The 16,182-nt window shown below is 32.0% G+C and overlaps 2 protein-coding genes across 2 annotated transcripts; one reads left to right on the forward strand and one right to left on the reverse strand.

Moving 5' to 3' along the window:
* The first annotated feature begins 4,499 nt into the window (after positions 1–4,499).
* Positions 4,500–6,439, forward strand: LOC128182316 (uncharacterized). The gene is made up of 4 exons (XM_052850899.1): positions 4,500–4,575; positions 4,964–5,085; positions 5,459–5,549; positions 6,432–6,439. Exons 1-4 carry the CDS (start codon positions 4,521–4,523, stop codon positions 6,437–6,439), a joined length of 276 nt encoding a protein of 91 aa, XP_052706859.1. The 5' UTR covers positions 4,500–4,520.
* Positions 6,440–12,348: 5,909 nt separating this feature from the next.
* LOC128179636 (uncharacterized) lies at positions 12,349–15,787 on the reverse strand. The gene is made up of 2 exons (XM_052847138.1): positions 13,636–15,787; positions 12,349–12,643 (listed from the first exon to the last, which is right to left on the reverse strand). The coding sequence occupies exon 1, from the start codon at positions 15,783–15,785 to the stop codon at positions 13,773–13,775; it is 2,013 nt and encodes a 670-aa protein (XP_052703098.1). The 5' UTR covers positions 15,786–15,787; the 3' UTR covers positions 12,349–12,643; positions 13,636–13,772.
* Between the last annotated feature and the right edge of the window lie 395 nt (positions 15,788–16,182).

Genomic DNA, 16,182 nt, shown 5'->3' on the forward strand with positions numbered 1-16,182 from the left:
AGAGCTATAATTTTTGGAATTTGCACATCATAATTCATATCGGCAATATTATGAAGATTTACTGAGAACTGAATTCCTAAAAGGTTGAATGTTGTTGACCCCAAATCCAATTTCCATCTTGTGTGATAATAAACCTGATCTGAATTTTATTATCTTTGTCTTAGATGTATTTATTTTAAGACCAGAAAAACTGAAAAAAAATTCTATGGTTTCTAGAGCTGCAAAAAGAGATTTTGGTGAACCATCTAGGACTAGTGATGTTAGCTGCAGGACTGTAGCTCCCGGTCTGGAAAAATTTGGATGGACGACCTTGGAGCTGCAGTGCCTACCATATAAAAAAAACTGCAATTTACGGCGCACAAAAAAATGCGCTACTTTTGGACTGATTAATCTCATTTACGAACACGTTGTGTACAAATATTTGATCCCAAAAAATTCCTCGGATATTTCACTACAGATATCATCACTTAACTTGCCTCTGATAGTCTTTTAAACACCACCACCAGCCCTGTAAATTAAAGTGGTGCAAGTTTGTTTACATCTAAAAATGGCGACCCTTGATCTTGACGTAAATTAACATACTTCTCTTTCCGATGTCGGTTATCATGTTTAAGAGAAAGTCTGAGGCAAGTAAAGTAACGAAGTCAGTAGTAAATTGGCTGAAGAATTTAATGGTACTAATTGTTTTTACAGAATTTGTGTGAAAATAAGGTTAATAAGTCCAAACTAACTCATTTTTTGTGCGCCGTAAATTGCAGTTTTTTTTAAAATGGTAGGCACTGTAGCTCCCAGGTCGTCCATCCGAATTTTTCCAGGCCGGGAGCTACAGTCCTGCAGCTATAGTGAAGTGTGATCTGCATATTGTGATGTCTAACGTTCAATATCATTAATAAAAATACCTTTAATATCTTTGTTTTGTTTAATCATTATTGCTAAGATTTCTGCACACATGATGAATAAATATGAAGCGACAGGGTCTCCTTGCCTGCATCCCCTTTGTACAACAAAATGTTGTGATAAATGGCCGCAGTGTAATATAACAGCATGGAAGTTAGTATTTAAAATCTTAATCCATTAAATAATATTTTTTCCAAAGCCAAAATATTTAAGTCATTTGGTATATGAATTACCACGACATAGAATCAAAAGCCTTTTCAAAATCTATAAGTACCAAAAGACCAGGTATGTTTTTGAACTTTGTGTAAGATAACAGGTCATATTTAATGTATCTTCCCTTCATAAATTCAGACTGTCTATTAGATATAAAATAATCTAATACTTTTTTGATTCTAAAACTAACATACCCTGAAATAGTCTTAAACAAAACATTTAAAAGAGTAATTGGTCGCCAGCTTTTTAAAAACTGTCTAGGCTTATCACCTTTAGATAGACTTGAGATAATTCCAAGTCTCTGTGAGATGGGGAGTTACTTCTTCAAAAATATACAGTTAATTTTTAATATCTTTCCAAACAAAATTTTTAAAATTCAGCAGTGTAACCATCAATTCCAGGAGATTTGTTGTTCTTTATATGTTTTATGACATTTATTATTTTTTTCTCTCAAAAAAACTTCTTCTAGACCAATTGACAACTTACTTTGTAACTTAGGTGAATTGTAATTAAAAATAATATTATTTAAATCAATCCTTAATAAATTTGTGTAATTTCTAGATTCCAAATTGCAAAAATATTTTGAAGGATTTTCGCCTTCCTCCATCTAATGGGCATGAGACCCTATCATATGTCCAAACAACTTTTCTTTGCGTAGTTTTTCAAGAGCACCTTTTATCATCCAAAATATAAATATCAACAGTAAAATTCGATACGTTCTATTTCCTGAACAAGAATTTTTTCAGTGTTGTTTCATACCTTTTCTATATGTTGAATAAAACATAGCCATCCCCCCCCCCCCCTTATTTAAACTATTAACATCTTAAAAAAAAGAATTTCATTAATACCACTTTTACACCGTTGCTATTGTAATATTATACAACTGTGGTATCCTAGTAAAATTGTAAAGAAACAGAACGCAAATAATGAATAATTGATTTAATAAGGTATTTGATGTTGGCAAATTGCCTCCCGCAAGTGACTGCTTAATACAAGTTTGACTGTGTGTGCATATATATATATTTATATATATATATATATATATATATATATATATATATATATATATATATATATATATATATATATATATATAATCCAAAATGAGTGAAAGGTGATATCACACAGTATAAATAATCAAAAAAGAAAAAGAAAATGAACAGTTCCAAAGTTTCTATTCACTAGCGCTTTCTGGATTTACATCCTTCTTCAGGTGAATGTACATAAGTTATGAAATTCATAACTTATGTACATTCACCTGAAAGTTACATCCTTCTTCAGGTGAATGTACATAAGTTATGAAATTCATAACTTATGTACATTCACCTGAAGAAGGATGTAAATCCAGAAAGCGCTAGTGAATAGAAACTTTGGAACTGTTCATTTTCTTTTTCTTTTTTGATTATATATATATATATATATATATATATATATATATATATATATATATATATATATATATATATATATATATATATATATATATATATATATCCAAATTCTCTTTTTCAATGAAAAGGTCAATGTGCTTTCTATAGACTCTCACCTATATTTCATATGTTTTTGGCGCAATATTGTTGTATGACGTCACTTGCCAGACTGTATTCACAGTGTGACGTCATAGTATATGTTCTACGTTGTGTTGCTATAGACAATAAACACCGACTGATGAAGACCGGTAACACGGTCGAAATATTTTGAAACAGTGTTTTAAAAGTTTTATATATATATATATATATATATATATATATATATATATATATATATATATATATATATATATATATATATATATATATATATATATATATATATATATATATATTATTTACCATTTTGTTGGATGTTGAATAACGTTGTAACTATACTAATGGTGTGCTTTTGAAACAGTGTGATTAAGTAAACTGCTCAATTTCCCTATCATTAAAACTATTATCCATATGTTAACTGTATTTAAGGCAAATTGCCTAAAATCAACATCTGTTCAGAGAGTTTGCAACAGCACAAAGCTAGGAAAACGTGGTGGTCCATACAAGGGGTGTATTTGATTAAGGTAGGTAATTTTGTATATCTGTGGTCATCCTTTTGAAAGATAAAACTAGTTTTAAGATGCGACATTTCAATTTATACACGAATAATGAAATTTGTGTTGATAAAGGTATAGGTAACACATCACGTGTTAAAGTTACAGATAAAAACCTTCAGTGAAAAAATTGTGCATCGGTAGTCTACATATAAGTTCAGTTTTTGGCGCAAGAATAATACATCTGCTTATTACGGGCCGCCGGAAGGCGGTCCGTTATTTGATACACATTTAAATATTGTTACTGCGTTTCTGCGGGACAGTTCTTTTTTAATAGAATTAATACTATGCTTATTTTTATGAATTTAAAGTAAATTTGCAGGTAGAAATATGTTTTATGCCTTTTAGAAAATATCACATATTTTATTGTTTTACTCGTAAATGAAAAGTAGGTCATACTTAGTAGATTGTCGTATTTGGCGCGTTTTTATCGAGACTATAATCTATTCGGAAAATTTCGGAGTTTTTCATTCTTTTCAAAACAATGCATCAGGATCGGTATGCGGGACATACTAAAGACCTGAAATACTCAAGATCTGAATGTCATTAAATTTTATATAAATGATATATTTGAATTTCTATGTGCCGTGTCAAATAAAATGACTTTGCGTGTGTATTTATTATATTTCCATGTAAAATGTGGTAGAAAATATCATGAAATGACGTTTTTTTTATATCAATTATTTATCAAGAATATGACAGAAATGAAAATTTCAATTGACTGGAAAATTTGAACTAATCCATTTTTAATTTATTATGAGGTCCCTTGAAATCATATATTAAATTAATGCATTAAGTTTTCATTCAATACTATGCAACAAAAAAAACCAAAATGGTTAACCGTTTGAAATTCATAATCTCCAAGAGAAAAATGATGAGTTGAACTTTGTATTAGAGTTATGTACAAATCATGCAGTGTGTTCTCCATTACTTCATACTATGGCAATAATCATACAATTTCCGTTAGAAATGCTCACAGTAACGAAATCGATTCTTTATGATAAAATAGTAAAAGATAGTAAAATGTTAAACTTCAATCTCAGATAGAGAGAACTAATATAGGCTAGTATTGCCTGCTGTTCAATCCAGATTCATTTATATACTTATATGTATATTTTTGAATAAAATATTTCTTAAACTAACTTCAAAACAAGTTGCTTAAGTATATTAAAATTTACCATAAAAATTAGTACAACCAACTCTTATTTTCTTCTTTGTGGTGTGTTTTTATGTAAACAATCAATGATTCATACAACAATTATATTTTTTGCGGCCCATTTGACGCTTGCGTCAATATGATTTCTTGTTGGACTTTTTTAGTTGAAAAATGTTGGTCTTGATAATGATGAGTTCGGCTCTTCTGTCAATAGGATCCTGCAGGGGTATGTAAACTGGAATATTTTTCAAGATTGGTGACGTTTAAAATTCCAATACTCTCAAAGTGATTCTCAACAATACTTCAATAATGTTAAAACATATATGACTGTTAAACGATATAGGGTGAGTATTTAAGAATATGAACGTATTTAAATTGATTTTTGGCACGTTTATTCATTTTCAAATGCTTAGGTTCCATACCAAACTATAATATTGTTTGATTTTCCTTTCCTTTATATTCATTTGTTTATCCATTGACTGAATTCGGTATATTAGTAACTTATATCAAGATGTTAAAAAGCTTTTTTTTTTTCAAGATTAGATTTGTCCGTCTTTTTTCCCCATGCCTCATGTTTTTTTTGTCTTCATGCACCTATGTTTTATGTCTTACAGCACTAGTAATGACCAACGTGGACAAACCGGAGATTAAAATAATTCCCGATACAATGGTCACCGAGGGCGACACTGGGACCCTGCAGTGTCACGTGACCAGCAAGACTCGACCAGTCATACAGGTAACAAAGCCATTGTTTCCTAGGTAATTACGGCATTTGTAATCCGAAATTATGTATTTTGCGATTTCGCATTACAATTTCGTAGCTAACGGAAATGTCACTGTTTCTTAGGTAACAAAATCACCCAAGGCTGAATATTTAGTCACTTTGCAACTCTTGTATTTGCAGAACGAAATTTGACATAATAAACTCAAAGCCACGTATAGACTTTTTTGTCAAATCATGCCATATCGTTATACCGAGTAAAATATTGTATGATACCGGAAAAAGCTCGTTCCAGTCCTTGAATGTAATTGTTTATCTTTGAAAAAGATTGTTGTTATTATGGGACTGTGACGAAAAAATGGTTTTTCTTTTCCGTATATCTTCGCAGTGGTTTAAGAAGATGGAGGATGCATTGTATATCCCCCCTTCTGCATTTGACTTGAACGGTCAACTCTTTACCGTCCTGAAATCAAATAATTGTACCTATCTTCAATTAATTGTACCTATCTTCAAATCATTTGAAGATAGGTACAATTGAATTAAAGATAGGTACAATTGAATTGAAGATAGGTGTAAATAATTATACCTATCTCTAAATAATTATACCTAGGTACAAATGAATTATACCTAGGTACAAATGAATTATACCTATCTTCAATTCAATTAAAGATAGGTTCAATTGAATTATACCTATCTCTAATTCATTTGAAGATAGGTAAAATTCATTTAAAGATAGGTACAATTGATTTGAAGATAGGTTCAATTCAGACATATCTACAAAGTATTTGAAGATAGGTACAATTCAATTATACCTAGGTTCAATTCGTTTTGTGTATTGTTGAAAATAATGAACGCTCCCTTGAAGACATTTCAACATGGAGGGAAACAAGGGAAGCACCAACAACGAAGATGAAAGAAGAAATATATATGTGTGTGCAATATATTTGCAAAAGGCATCATTTACTTATTAAAATATACATGTATATCAATAAGAAAGCCAAAAACATGTATACCCGAATACCCCAAAAGTGACGGAGTTAGGGTAGTGACGTAGTTAGGGTCACTATATATACCTAAATAAAAAAACTGGCTTTATTTTTTTCCATAATTTTATCAAAGTATGTATAATGTAGTTGATAATCACTCTATTTATTAAAGCGGTACCAATTATAATGAGTTTTTGTTTGTTTTAAGGCTCAATCTTTCGAAAAGTTGACAAAATCATATATATTGCCTATTTTATCATCCCGATCCCGATTTTATTTCTAAGTCACCTTTCTTCAATCTTTTTTTAATTTTTATTTTTTATAAATATATAAAGGTGTTAAGCAGTAATGTCACCTCTGATTTTTCTTTTATAGATCTTTAGGACATCCATTTTTTATTATTATCTCGTGTATATACCGAATGACTTTATTTATAAGTTGTGACGTAACGGAAATGACGTACTATACAGGGAGTATTCATTATTGCCAATATTTTAGTAATTGAAGATAGGTTCAATTCAATTGTACCTATCTTTAATTCAATTGTACCTATCTTCAATTCATTGCATTTGTACCTATCTTCAAATCAATTGTACCTATCTTCAAATGAATTAAAGATAGGTATAATTGAATTGTACCTATCTCTAATTCAATTTGAAGATAGGTACAATTGAATTGAAGATAGGTACAATTGAATTGAAGATAGGTACAATTGAATTGAAGATAGGTACAATTATTTGAAGATAGGTACAAATATTTGAATATATGTTAATTTGGCGTTCCATATTCATAGATATATCATAATTATTTTAGAAGTATGAATCCTTTAAATTCTGAGATAAAAAGTCAGGGCTATATATATTTATCTCATACGTGTGGTGTATATTACCCGTGTGATAAACCTTTGCTATATCACACGGGTGATGCTATATCAAATACTTCCGGTCGGAACTACTTTTGACACAGCCCCTCGCTTCAACGCTTCAGTGACCTATTTTCGAAGATTTGCTAGTACTTTCAACATAACTATATCTACTACAAAAATTAATATAAAATTGATTTTGTCAAAGATTTGAATTACAAATATGAAGGAAAACGCATAACTGCGTAGCACAGGCTCGGAACCGGGGGGCTATTGTGAGTGGGGGGGGGGGGGGGGTTAGCCCCCCCCCCCCACACCTTTTTTGCAAAGTTATTCATAACCGTAACCACAAGACCCTTTTTCTTGTTTGTCAAGATTTTTGATAAATTTAGCCCACTTCCAACTTTCAATTTGCTTTGTGAAGTTTATAAAACTACAAATTACGTTAACTATCAAGGAGTTCATCCTGACGACGCGATGAAAACAGACCGCTCGGGTTGTGTTTATATACAAGAACTTACCGAAATAATGTTTCATGAGACTTTTATTCCACCACCAGTAAGCATCCTTATTCACTATTTTCAATTTTCATAAGGCTAGCCTAGTGTTTGTTTTATTAAACATCATGCATCAACAACTGTTCCTCGTTCGAGTAAATATTCAAACTAACGAGCATTCGCAACTTTGTGTATGTCAACAAACTTGATTATTTAAGTCTTCTAATCGGAATTTCCATTTAATCAAGTGAATAAGCTCTAAGAAAAATTATCTAGAGCTAAAAAATTATTTTAAGGTTTATTTCAGTGAAACTTTACATTAAAACAGTTAGATTTATCTCAGGAATGACGTACTAAATTGTATTGCGCAAGGTCACAATAGCCGCATAACACAACGTTGCATCATCGTTTTTAATCTTTGAAAAAAAAAACCTTGGGTCACACAAGGGACTGTCTCAAAAGCTTCATAATATAAATCAAATTGAATGAGATAAATAGAACATCTATAATTGTGTGATTTTATATTTGCTTTATCCAACTCGTTGAAATGGTTATATTCGCTCGGCAAGCCTCGCGAATATATACACCATTTCAACTCGTTGGATAAAGCAAATATAAAATCACACAATATAGATATCCTCTATATATATATATATATATATATATATATATATATATATATATATACAACGTACACATTTAGTGGTTAAAAGCAGAGGGCTAAAGTCGGCGGAATCTCTGATAATCTTAAGGTGTCACTACAGTATTACATTTTACTATGTATTATTATCAAAATTGCACAATTTTACATACACATTAAAATTTCAAAACGAACTTCTGGAAAAAAAATCCTCGAAATCTTTTTAAACAACGCTTCATTTACAACTTTCTAGCAAAATACACACGTGCAACCAACAAGGCGTGAGACTTTGTTTACCTCGAAGTTACACATGTGCTTGTAAATCAAGCCCGGGCCTTTTCACCTCCCTCCGGAAACAACACGCATCAAAAATTTAAATGACCTCGCATTATTACAAAAATGGGATAGTTAGACCTCTTACACATTGTTTTTCATCTCGTGAAAAAAAATTAGCTCCTGTCGCGTGCGGAAACGCCCCGAATTCAAAGGAAAATTCGGGAATTATTTTGGCTCAGCCATGTTTTGAAATACTGTTATGACACCTTAAGGCTTTCACGTTTTCGTTGAAAACACATGCAAATGGTCCACGTATTGTAGTTCTTTTTTAAAGGACAGCAACTTGTTTTTGTATAAATGATACGAAATTCTTTTAATATTCGATACATGTTGTTTGCGAGTAACTGAAAAGACCCGAGATTTTTTCTTAAAAAACAAAATTGTTAAACTTTGATGCAAACAACTGATCTTTTCAGACGGGATGGGCTTGAGTTTTCTTTCTTCATTTTTTGTGTATGTATGTCTTGTTTGGTGATAAATCGATTGTTTATTTGTTGGTTTGTTTGTTTTTTGTATTTTTTTTGTTCTAATGTTTTTTGGGCTAATAAAATATGAAGAAAGCATTGGATTTTTTTTTTATTTCATTTGTTTTTAAATCTAATATATTTATCATCACGAATTTGAGAATAATGCTTTTACTTTTTATGTAAATTTATATCATTACAAAAGAAATGTATTTAAAAGTAAAAATTAAAATGTTCAATTAAGATTGCCATTTTCAAACATCATCATATTGGTATATTGATCTACGAAATGGGCTTCAAAATAAAAGGCAGTCGCACACACAAGTCAATTCAGACATATGCACAGTTTGTAACAAAAACCAAGTGTTTTCAAACTGAACAAACACAATTAATCAAGAAATTTGAATACTTGTGCAAATAAGATTTTCTTCCTCATGCACGTATTTGTTAATTATACTTCAGGAAAATAATCTTCGTGCAGTATCCATAACAGCAGATCAATATTAATAGACGTAGATATTCAGATTTTCAGAATGTTTCCGATGAATTTCATAATTAATCAAAGTACTGAGAGTACTGAAAGACGGGGGTCTTGAAAGTTTGAATTTGTAATTGTCTTGGATTTCCTCGAATATGCTTCCAAAATTATGAGTTTGAATTATTTGTTACAATCTATGTTAATTCGGCTTTATTGCAATTGTCTGATACTTTGTCTAAATTTTACTCTATCCCGGCCTTCATAATTGTAGAAAATTGACACAACGGTATATTATGTTAAACAAGCATTCTGAGAGTATTGCATAAGCAATACTTGTCCCCTACCGGTTTGTAGAAATTTGTGAAAACAATGAATGCCGAATCAACAGACCAGCCCGATAACGAACCCGATTGGAATAATACAAAAAAAAAACCTGTCGATTAAATTTACAACACAGTGCTTGACACTATTTTACAGAACTTGTTTGTTTGTTAGAAACAATAAAAGGAATGGTCCAAGTAATGCACGATATTATTACTGACTGCATACTTTCCTCGTTTATTTCATACACACCGAACCCGATAACGAATCCGAACATTAAAAAATTGGAATATAAAAAATTAATTTTCTCAAAAATACGTCAACCAGACGCTACAAAAGTGTAAACTTGATCTGTAGTTTGACATTTTGAAGCTGTTCAGCAAATTTCATATTATTCCTCAAACGCATAAAGAAAAAAGTGTGGAAAACTGAAGTGGGACAGACAGACAGACAGACGGACGGACGGACAGACAGACAGACGGACGGACGTACCGACGGACGGACAGGCGGACTGACGGACGCAAAGGAAAGCTATAGTCCCCTCCGGTGAAAACCGGTAAGGGACTAATAAGACCCCAAGGAAAAATTTTAAAAATTACTACTAACCGGGAAAATCAAACAACTATATCAAAGTAGATAATTTTAATCATTACGCGTAGATTTATTCAATTTTGTGATCGAAGGGAAAATCCACAAGTTGGACGGTATCCGTAATAAAAGTTTTATGAAAACCCAGAAAACTCTAAAACTGCTGAATTAACAAAGTGTACATTTGTATACCGATAACAAACACAGGCACCTGTCGTTAAAAATATTTTGTTTACAATAAGATTCCGAGAACTTTGACAATAAAAAGATTTGTCACGGTCGCCATTTTGATTTTTAAGACCGACTTATCTGACATGATTTTCTTCATTTGCGATTCATGCAAAATTAATAGGTAAAAATAAATCCGTTCGCTACTTACTACTTTTTGTGTAAACTCGTGCATCACCTACACGAATTACGATACAACCATTCCTTTTATTAAAATTATACTCCGAAAATCAGAGACATAAATAACAGAGATTGTCAACTCCGCCATTAGCGTGTAAATGTTACGGGACCAACCTTACTTTGAGAACTACAAGTGCAACAGCAATCTTGTATAAGTCATTAAATTTGAACCTGATAGTAAACCTGAACATAAGCCTGTAAATATTTTAAGCATGTTTTATTTATGAAATGTTTACAAAAACTCTTTAGTTTTTAAATTACTTTTCACAAAGTAATGGTAATGCATTACTTTACTCATGTAATGGTAATGTAATGCATTACGTCAAGAAAAATAAGTAATGGTAATGGTAATTTAATGCCCTAATTCATGAGGTAATGGTAATGTAATGCATTATTTTACAATGTAATTCACCCCAAGCCTGATGAAATTCCAACTAAGGTGGAAAACATAAACATTAATATTTAACTTGGCTCTTCAATCGATAAGATTGTATATATTATATGATATATAAGTCTTCCAAAATGTATAATCTATTATAAATTTTGCTTACAATGCATTGTTTAAAATTTAAATTAAGTTTAATCAACTAAAGAGCCAACGAACGAGAAGGCAAATTCAGATTTGTTTTTATTTTCTTTGTACAAAATTCCTTTAGAGACGAACAGCAGTCATATCGCAACTAGACTGGAAGCCAATGAAACACTTATTTAATTTGTAAAACATCCGTGTATAACCCGTCCCGATTTTAACTTCGGGTTGCGCATGAAGTTTGGTAGTATTAAGGTGAAAGATTTGGAACTTTCTATTCCACCATCAACGTCTTGTATTGAATAATGAGCTCGTACACCAACTGAATCGTCAACGGCGCTGTGCATTCAGTTATGTAACTCATTCCACATTTGAACCCGAGCAAGAATATTTTGATCAATAAAACTATTTGTTTATTTTCTAAATAGAATTTTGTTTATACACAGCGGACTTAAAAAGATTTAATGCGTGTTTTAATGATACATATTTACTGAAATGCATGAAAACTTTCTGCGCTATTTTCTTACGCGTAGACTCAATCCATGTGTTCTACGCGTGCCTTCCGGTTTGAGACTTCGGCTGACAGTAAACCAATAGACGGGGTCACGTGACCCCGTCTAAAAATCCATGTGTAAAAATGATTATGATTAAATTACGTCTTAAAATTTAATCAGCACATCAAGATAAAATATAATTTGCTTTTCTTTTTCTTCATGTGAAGTAAGAAACTGTACATTACATACCGATTTACTAAATAATGTATTTCATTAAAAACAAGACTGAATCTGAAACAATCATAAAAACAAGTACAATTATCATACATGTATATTAGAAAAAAGAATGCTTGGAAAACTATCTAATAAATGAGATATGCTAATTTATTCTTTTCAATTGTCTTATAAAATTGATTTAATTACATGTCTCTAAAACTGGGCAAAATGTTCGATGATTATCATTATTTTTCCATTAAGGTAAAAATATGTCCTATCACCAAGAACTTGTATGTCGGATAACGAAACTCAAATGTTTTAATGACTTGTCATCACATCACTGTATATTGTCTAAACTTAAATTAATCACCAGTATACTTGACTGACGAATTTCTGTAGATGTGATATTTTTTTCATCCTTACAATTGGATATAGAGTAAAGGTTGCAAGGCACGTAACACTATCGTATAAACGATCCTTCTTCTGTTTAACGGTTGATAAATACCAGGTGTCTATTTGATATTATGTTTACTAAATGTACATATGTATGTATGCATATATTTATATTTTTGTCCTCAATGCAAAGCCTGTTGTATTTATGTACAAAAACTGAGTTGTTAACAAATTAAATGACATTGCAAGCTTTATTTAGCACAAGGTCTCACGAAGAGAAGTTAAGGGAACACAACGTTGTAATCTGTTTCCGTCCGTAACTATTTGTTTCCTCCTATCTGCCTGTTTAAGACTCTGTGTTCTGCAAAAACACCAGAAAGCATGAATTATAATATACATTGTAGATAAAACATAATGTCAATAGTGGCATCCATCAAAAACAAGGAATATGTAAGTTAACTCCCTAATATTATTAAGACCTCGTGACACTCATCAAAGACCAAGAGTCAGTGTGTTATCTCCCTTATACTGGTTAGAACGAGTGACCCTCATCAAAGACAAGGAGTCTGTGAGTTATCTCCCTTATATTGGTTAGAACTAGTGACACTCATCAAAGACAAGGAGTCTGTGAGTTATCTCCCTTATATTGGTTAGAACTAGTGACCCTCATCAAAGACAAGGAGTCTGTGAGTTATCTCCCTTATATTGGTTAGAACTAGTGACACTCATCAAAGACAAGGAGTCTGTGAGTTATCTCCCTTATATTGGTAAGAATTAGTGACACTCATCTAAGACAAGTATATATATATATATATATATATTAAAAAAAAAAAGAAGAAGAAAATGAACAGTTCCAAAGTTTCTATTCACTAGCGCTTTCTGGATCATTTCTGGATTATTTATACTGTGTGATATCACCTTTCACTCATTTTGGATTATATATATATATATATATATATATATATATATATATATATATATATATATATATATATATATATATATATATAATCCAAAATGAGTAAAGTTAATCCACACAAGTAATAAATAATAAAAAAAATTACAGAAAGCCGATTCAAAACTCTACCGGTTTATAAACTCCTGAAGATTATAATGAAACCGGTAGAGTTTTGAATTGGCTTTCTGTAATTTTTTATTATATATATATTTAGAGAGAGAGAGAGAGAGAGAGAGAGAGAGAGAGAGAGAGAGAGAGATTGAAATTACAATCATTTATATAACATTTGTTCAACCGAATTAAAAATTGGATAAGAATAACTAGATAACAATTTGCAGAAAAAATCAAATTAGTATATCTTAAATTTCATCAATCCAAAATAATAGAAAACTTACTACGATAAATCACATCCTTAGCATTGGTTTCAGAAAATAAGATGGAACGCCTTTTGTTGAAATTTAGGCTGGTAACCAATCAAAATACACTGTAAAGTTTTAAAACCGTCGTGAGTATGATAGTTGAAATATTACTATCAATTGTTCAACTGACTGACAACATCTCGTATTCTCATATGTGTAGCAGTTTGTATTCCGTTTGCTGGATACTGTGTGAGTGACTGTTGGTATGAGTATAGAGCAGCCTGGAGGTTCCCTGTTATCTGTTGACAGATCCCAAGGATCTCCCATGAGATGTCTCTGCGTAGATAAGTTATATACATTCCCTGATCATGGTGGACTAGGACCTGTAGCTCATCTAGAGCTGCTTGTGATAATGTTGCATCAATGTGTCTGTAACACAAACAATCTAGGAAATGTACCATTAAAAACACTGGGATAACTAATATAGCCTCTGTGTTCTGTATAGCAGACTGTTGCTCTGGAATTAGTTCACTGATATAACAGATATCATAGTGAAGTACGATATCATCTGCTACAGCCTGTCTCATCTTTGTAGACCAGGACTGTCCCCCTACAGCCTCAGTATACCTCTGCCTGTCTACACGTTCACAAGCACTATACATTAGATATGGCTGTGCTAACTTGACCTTTGTCATCTCTAAAACAGATAAAGCTTCCCTGTACCTGAGTGTCTTGTAATAATACATAGCAATGTACAACACATCAGAAACACACCCAAGCTTAGTAGCTAATTTCAGCATATGACAGGACATTTTGTCTGCAATATACATCTGTTTGTTGACACCGGTGTTAGTGTATTTGTTTGATGTTATAAAGGCAAGATTCTGAAATATTGCGACTGTAAGTCTCTGTAATGTAAGAGCTTGATAGTGTGTCAGGGGTAACTCTACCAACTGTTCTACTGTTTGTATGGCTTTGGTAAGGCGGGTTTGTGGACTAAAAAGATTAACATCGGACTCACTGGCAAGTTCTATATCATGCCGAACTTCAGAAAAGGTGTGTCTTTGATTTGTACAAATAAAAAGTCTGGGTTTGTACAGGACATCAATGATGTAGGACCTAATAGAGGAACTCTGTAACAGGCAAGCCAGACCTTTCTTGTACAATTCATGTAACTGAAGGAACAATCTGTTTTGTGCTGGTCCATAGACCTTTGTCAAAAACATGTTGTTTTGGGGGATGAAAAAGTTAGGACAGATCCCCTTGTAAACCCATTTAAGCAGAAGTTTAAAGCAGACCCAGAAACCGGTCAGGAGATTTTGTGGACACCAGTAAGGTAGTGTGTTATTTTGAATCACCCAGAAAGCGGTTGTCTTCATGTGATAAGAACACAACAGTTTACTGGTTTCTTCTGATTGTTGATCTATAACTTCTTTTAAAAATATTTTTAACAATCCGTATGTCAAAAATTGACAGTGGTTCATTGAATACACAAGTTTATATTCAGCCTGAGAAAAGGAAATTCTCCACTCTTCATTTTCATGAATTCCTAACGGGTGTCCTATTGCTACAAAGTGACAACCATTCCTCACAATATCATGAACAACTTCAGGACTAGGCCATGAGTGACATCTATCTATCCATGAGGAGGCAGACGAAGGCCAAAAGTCACAAACAAAACAGTAGGCATGGTCATATTCTATAATTCCCAGTACACCACTACCACAGGGTCCGTGTACAGTAGAATTAGGATAAATTTTTGAACAAGTTAGGTGTCTGAATATAGAACTAGAAATATAGACTCTGTCATTCATTCTGACTAATGCTGAGTAGATGTCTCTGTTTGTTTTTGGTGTCAGTAACTGAAGTAGAGTAAATCCTGGTAGACTCTCAAAATTGTCAGAGAGAATCAAGATTGTATTGGCTGTGTTGTAATACTCAGACTGAGACATGTCCATGATCACTCGGTGGTTGTTTGGCCAATACATAACGTCCAAATCTGATCCCTTCAGTCTGAACCCTTCTCTCCGACTTCCACTCGTCATCGTGATGAACGCATTGTAAGGTGTAATTCGTCTATCCACCATCTCCTTGATGTCCCTTGACTCCCTCCTAAAGGTCACTTGTTGTAAGGTCCCAACTATATCACACAGCCCCACAAACACTGACTCTGATATGTGCTGCATTCCCTTAATGCTGTTGTTATCTTAAAAATAAAGGAAAAACTCCCCTTATTTTGTTTCTTTATCAAATTATATACATCAGCAAATAAAAATGTATTTTATTAATTATATCTAGATTTGATAAAACAAATAAATATATATAATCTACTTACATTCTTAGAGAAAAGAATCCCATCTTTTAAGTAAAGTAGTGTAACAACTGTGGAAATTTTTGTGCTGTTTACAGGTGCTGAGGTTTTTGTAGTTTTATTTTGTTTCATTTTTTGGAATTTTATTTAAATGCTAAATATGAGTCATAACAATATGTTAGTTATTTCGAGTTGTTAGGTGACATCGTATTGTTTTCATAAATACTATATATTTCTGTCTATAACCAACAATTTCCTTCCTTGTTAAAAAA

Source organism: Crassostrea angulata, chromosome 4 (assembly GCF_025612915.1).
Source record: "Crassostrea angulata isolate pt1a10 chromosome 4, ASM2561291v2, whole genome shotgun sequence".
Taxonomy (NCBI): Eukaryota; Metazoa; Mollusca; class Bivalvia; order Ostreida; family Ostreidae; genus Magallana; species Magallana angulata.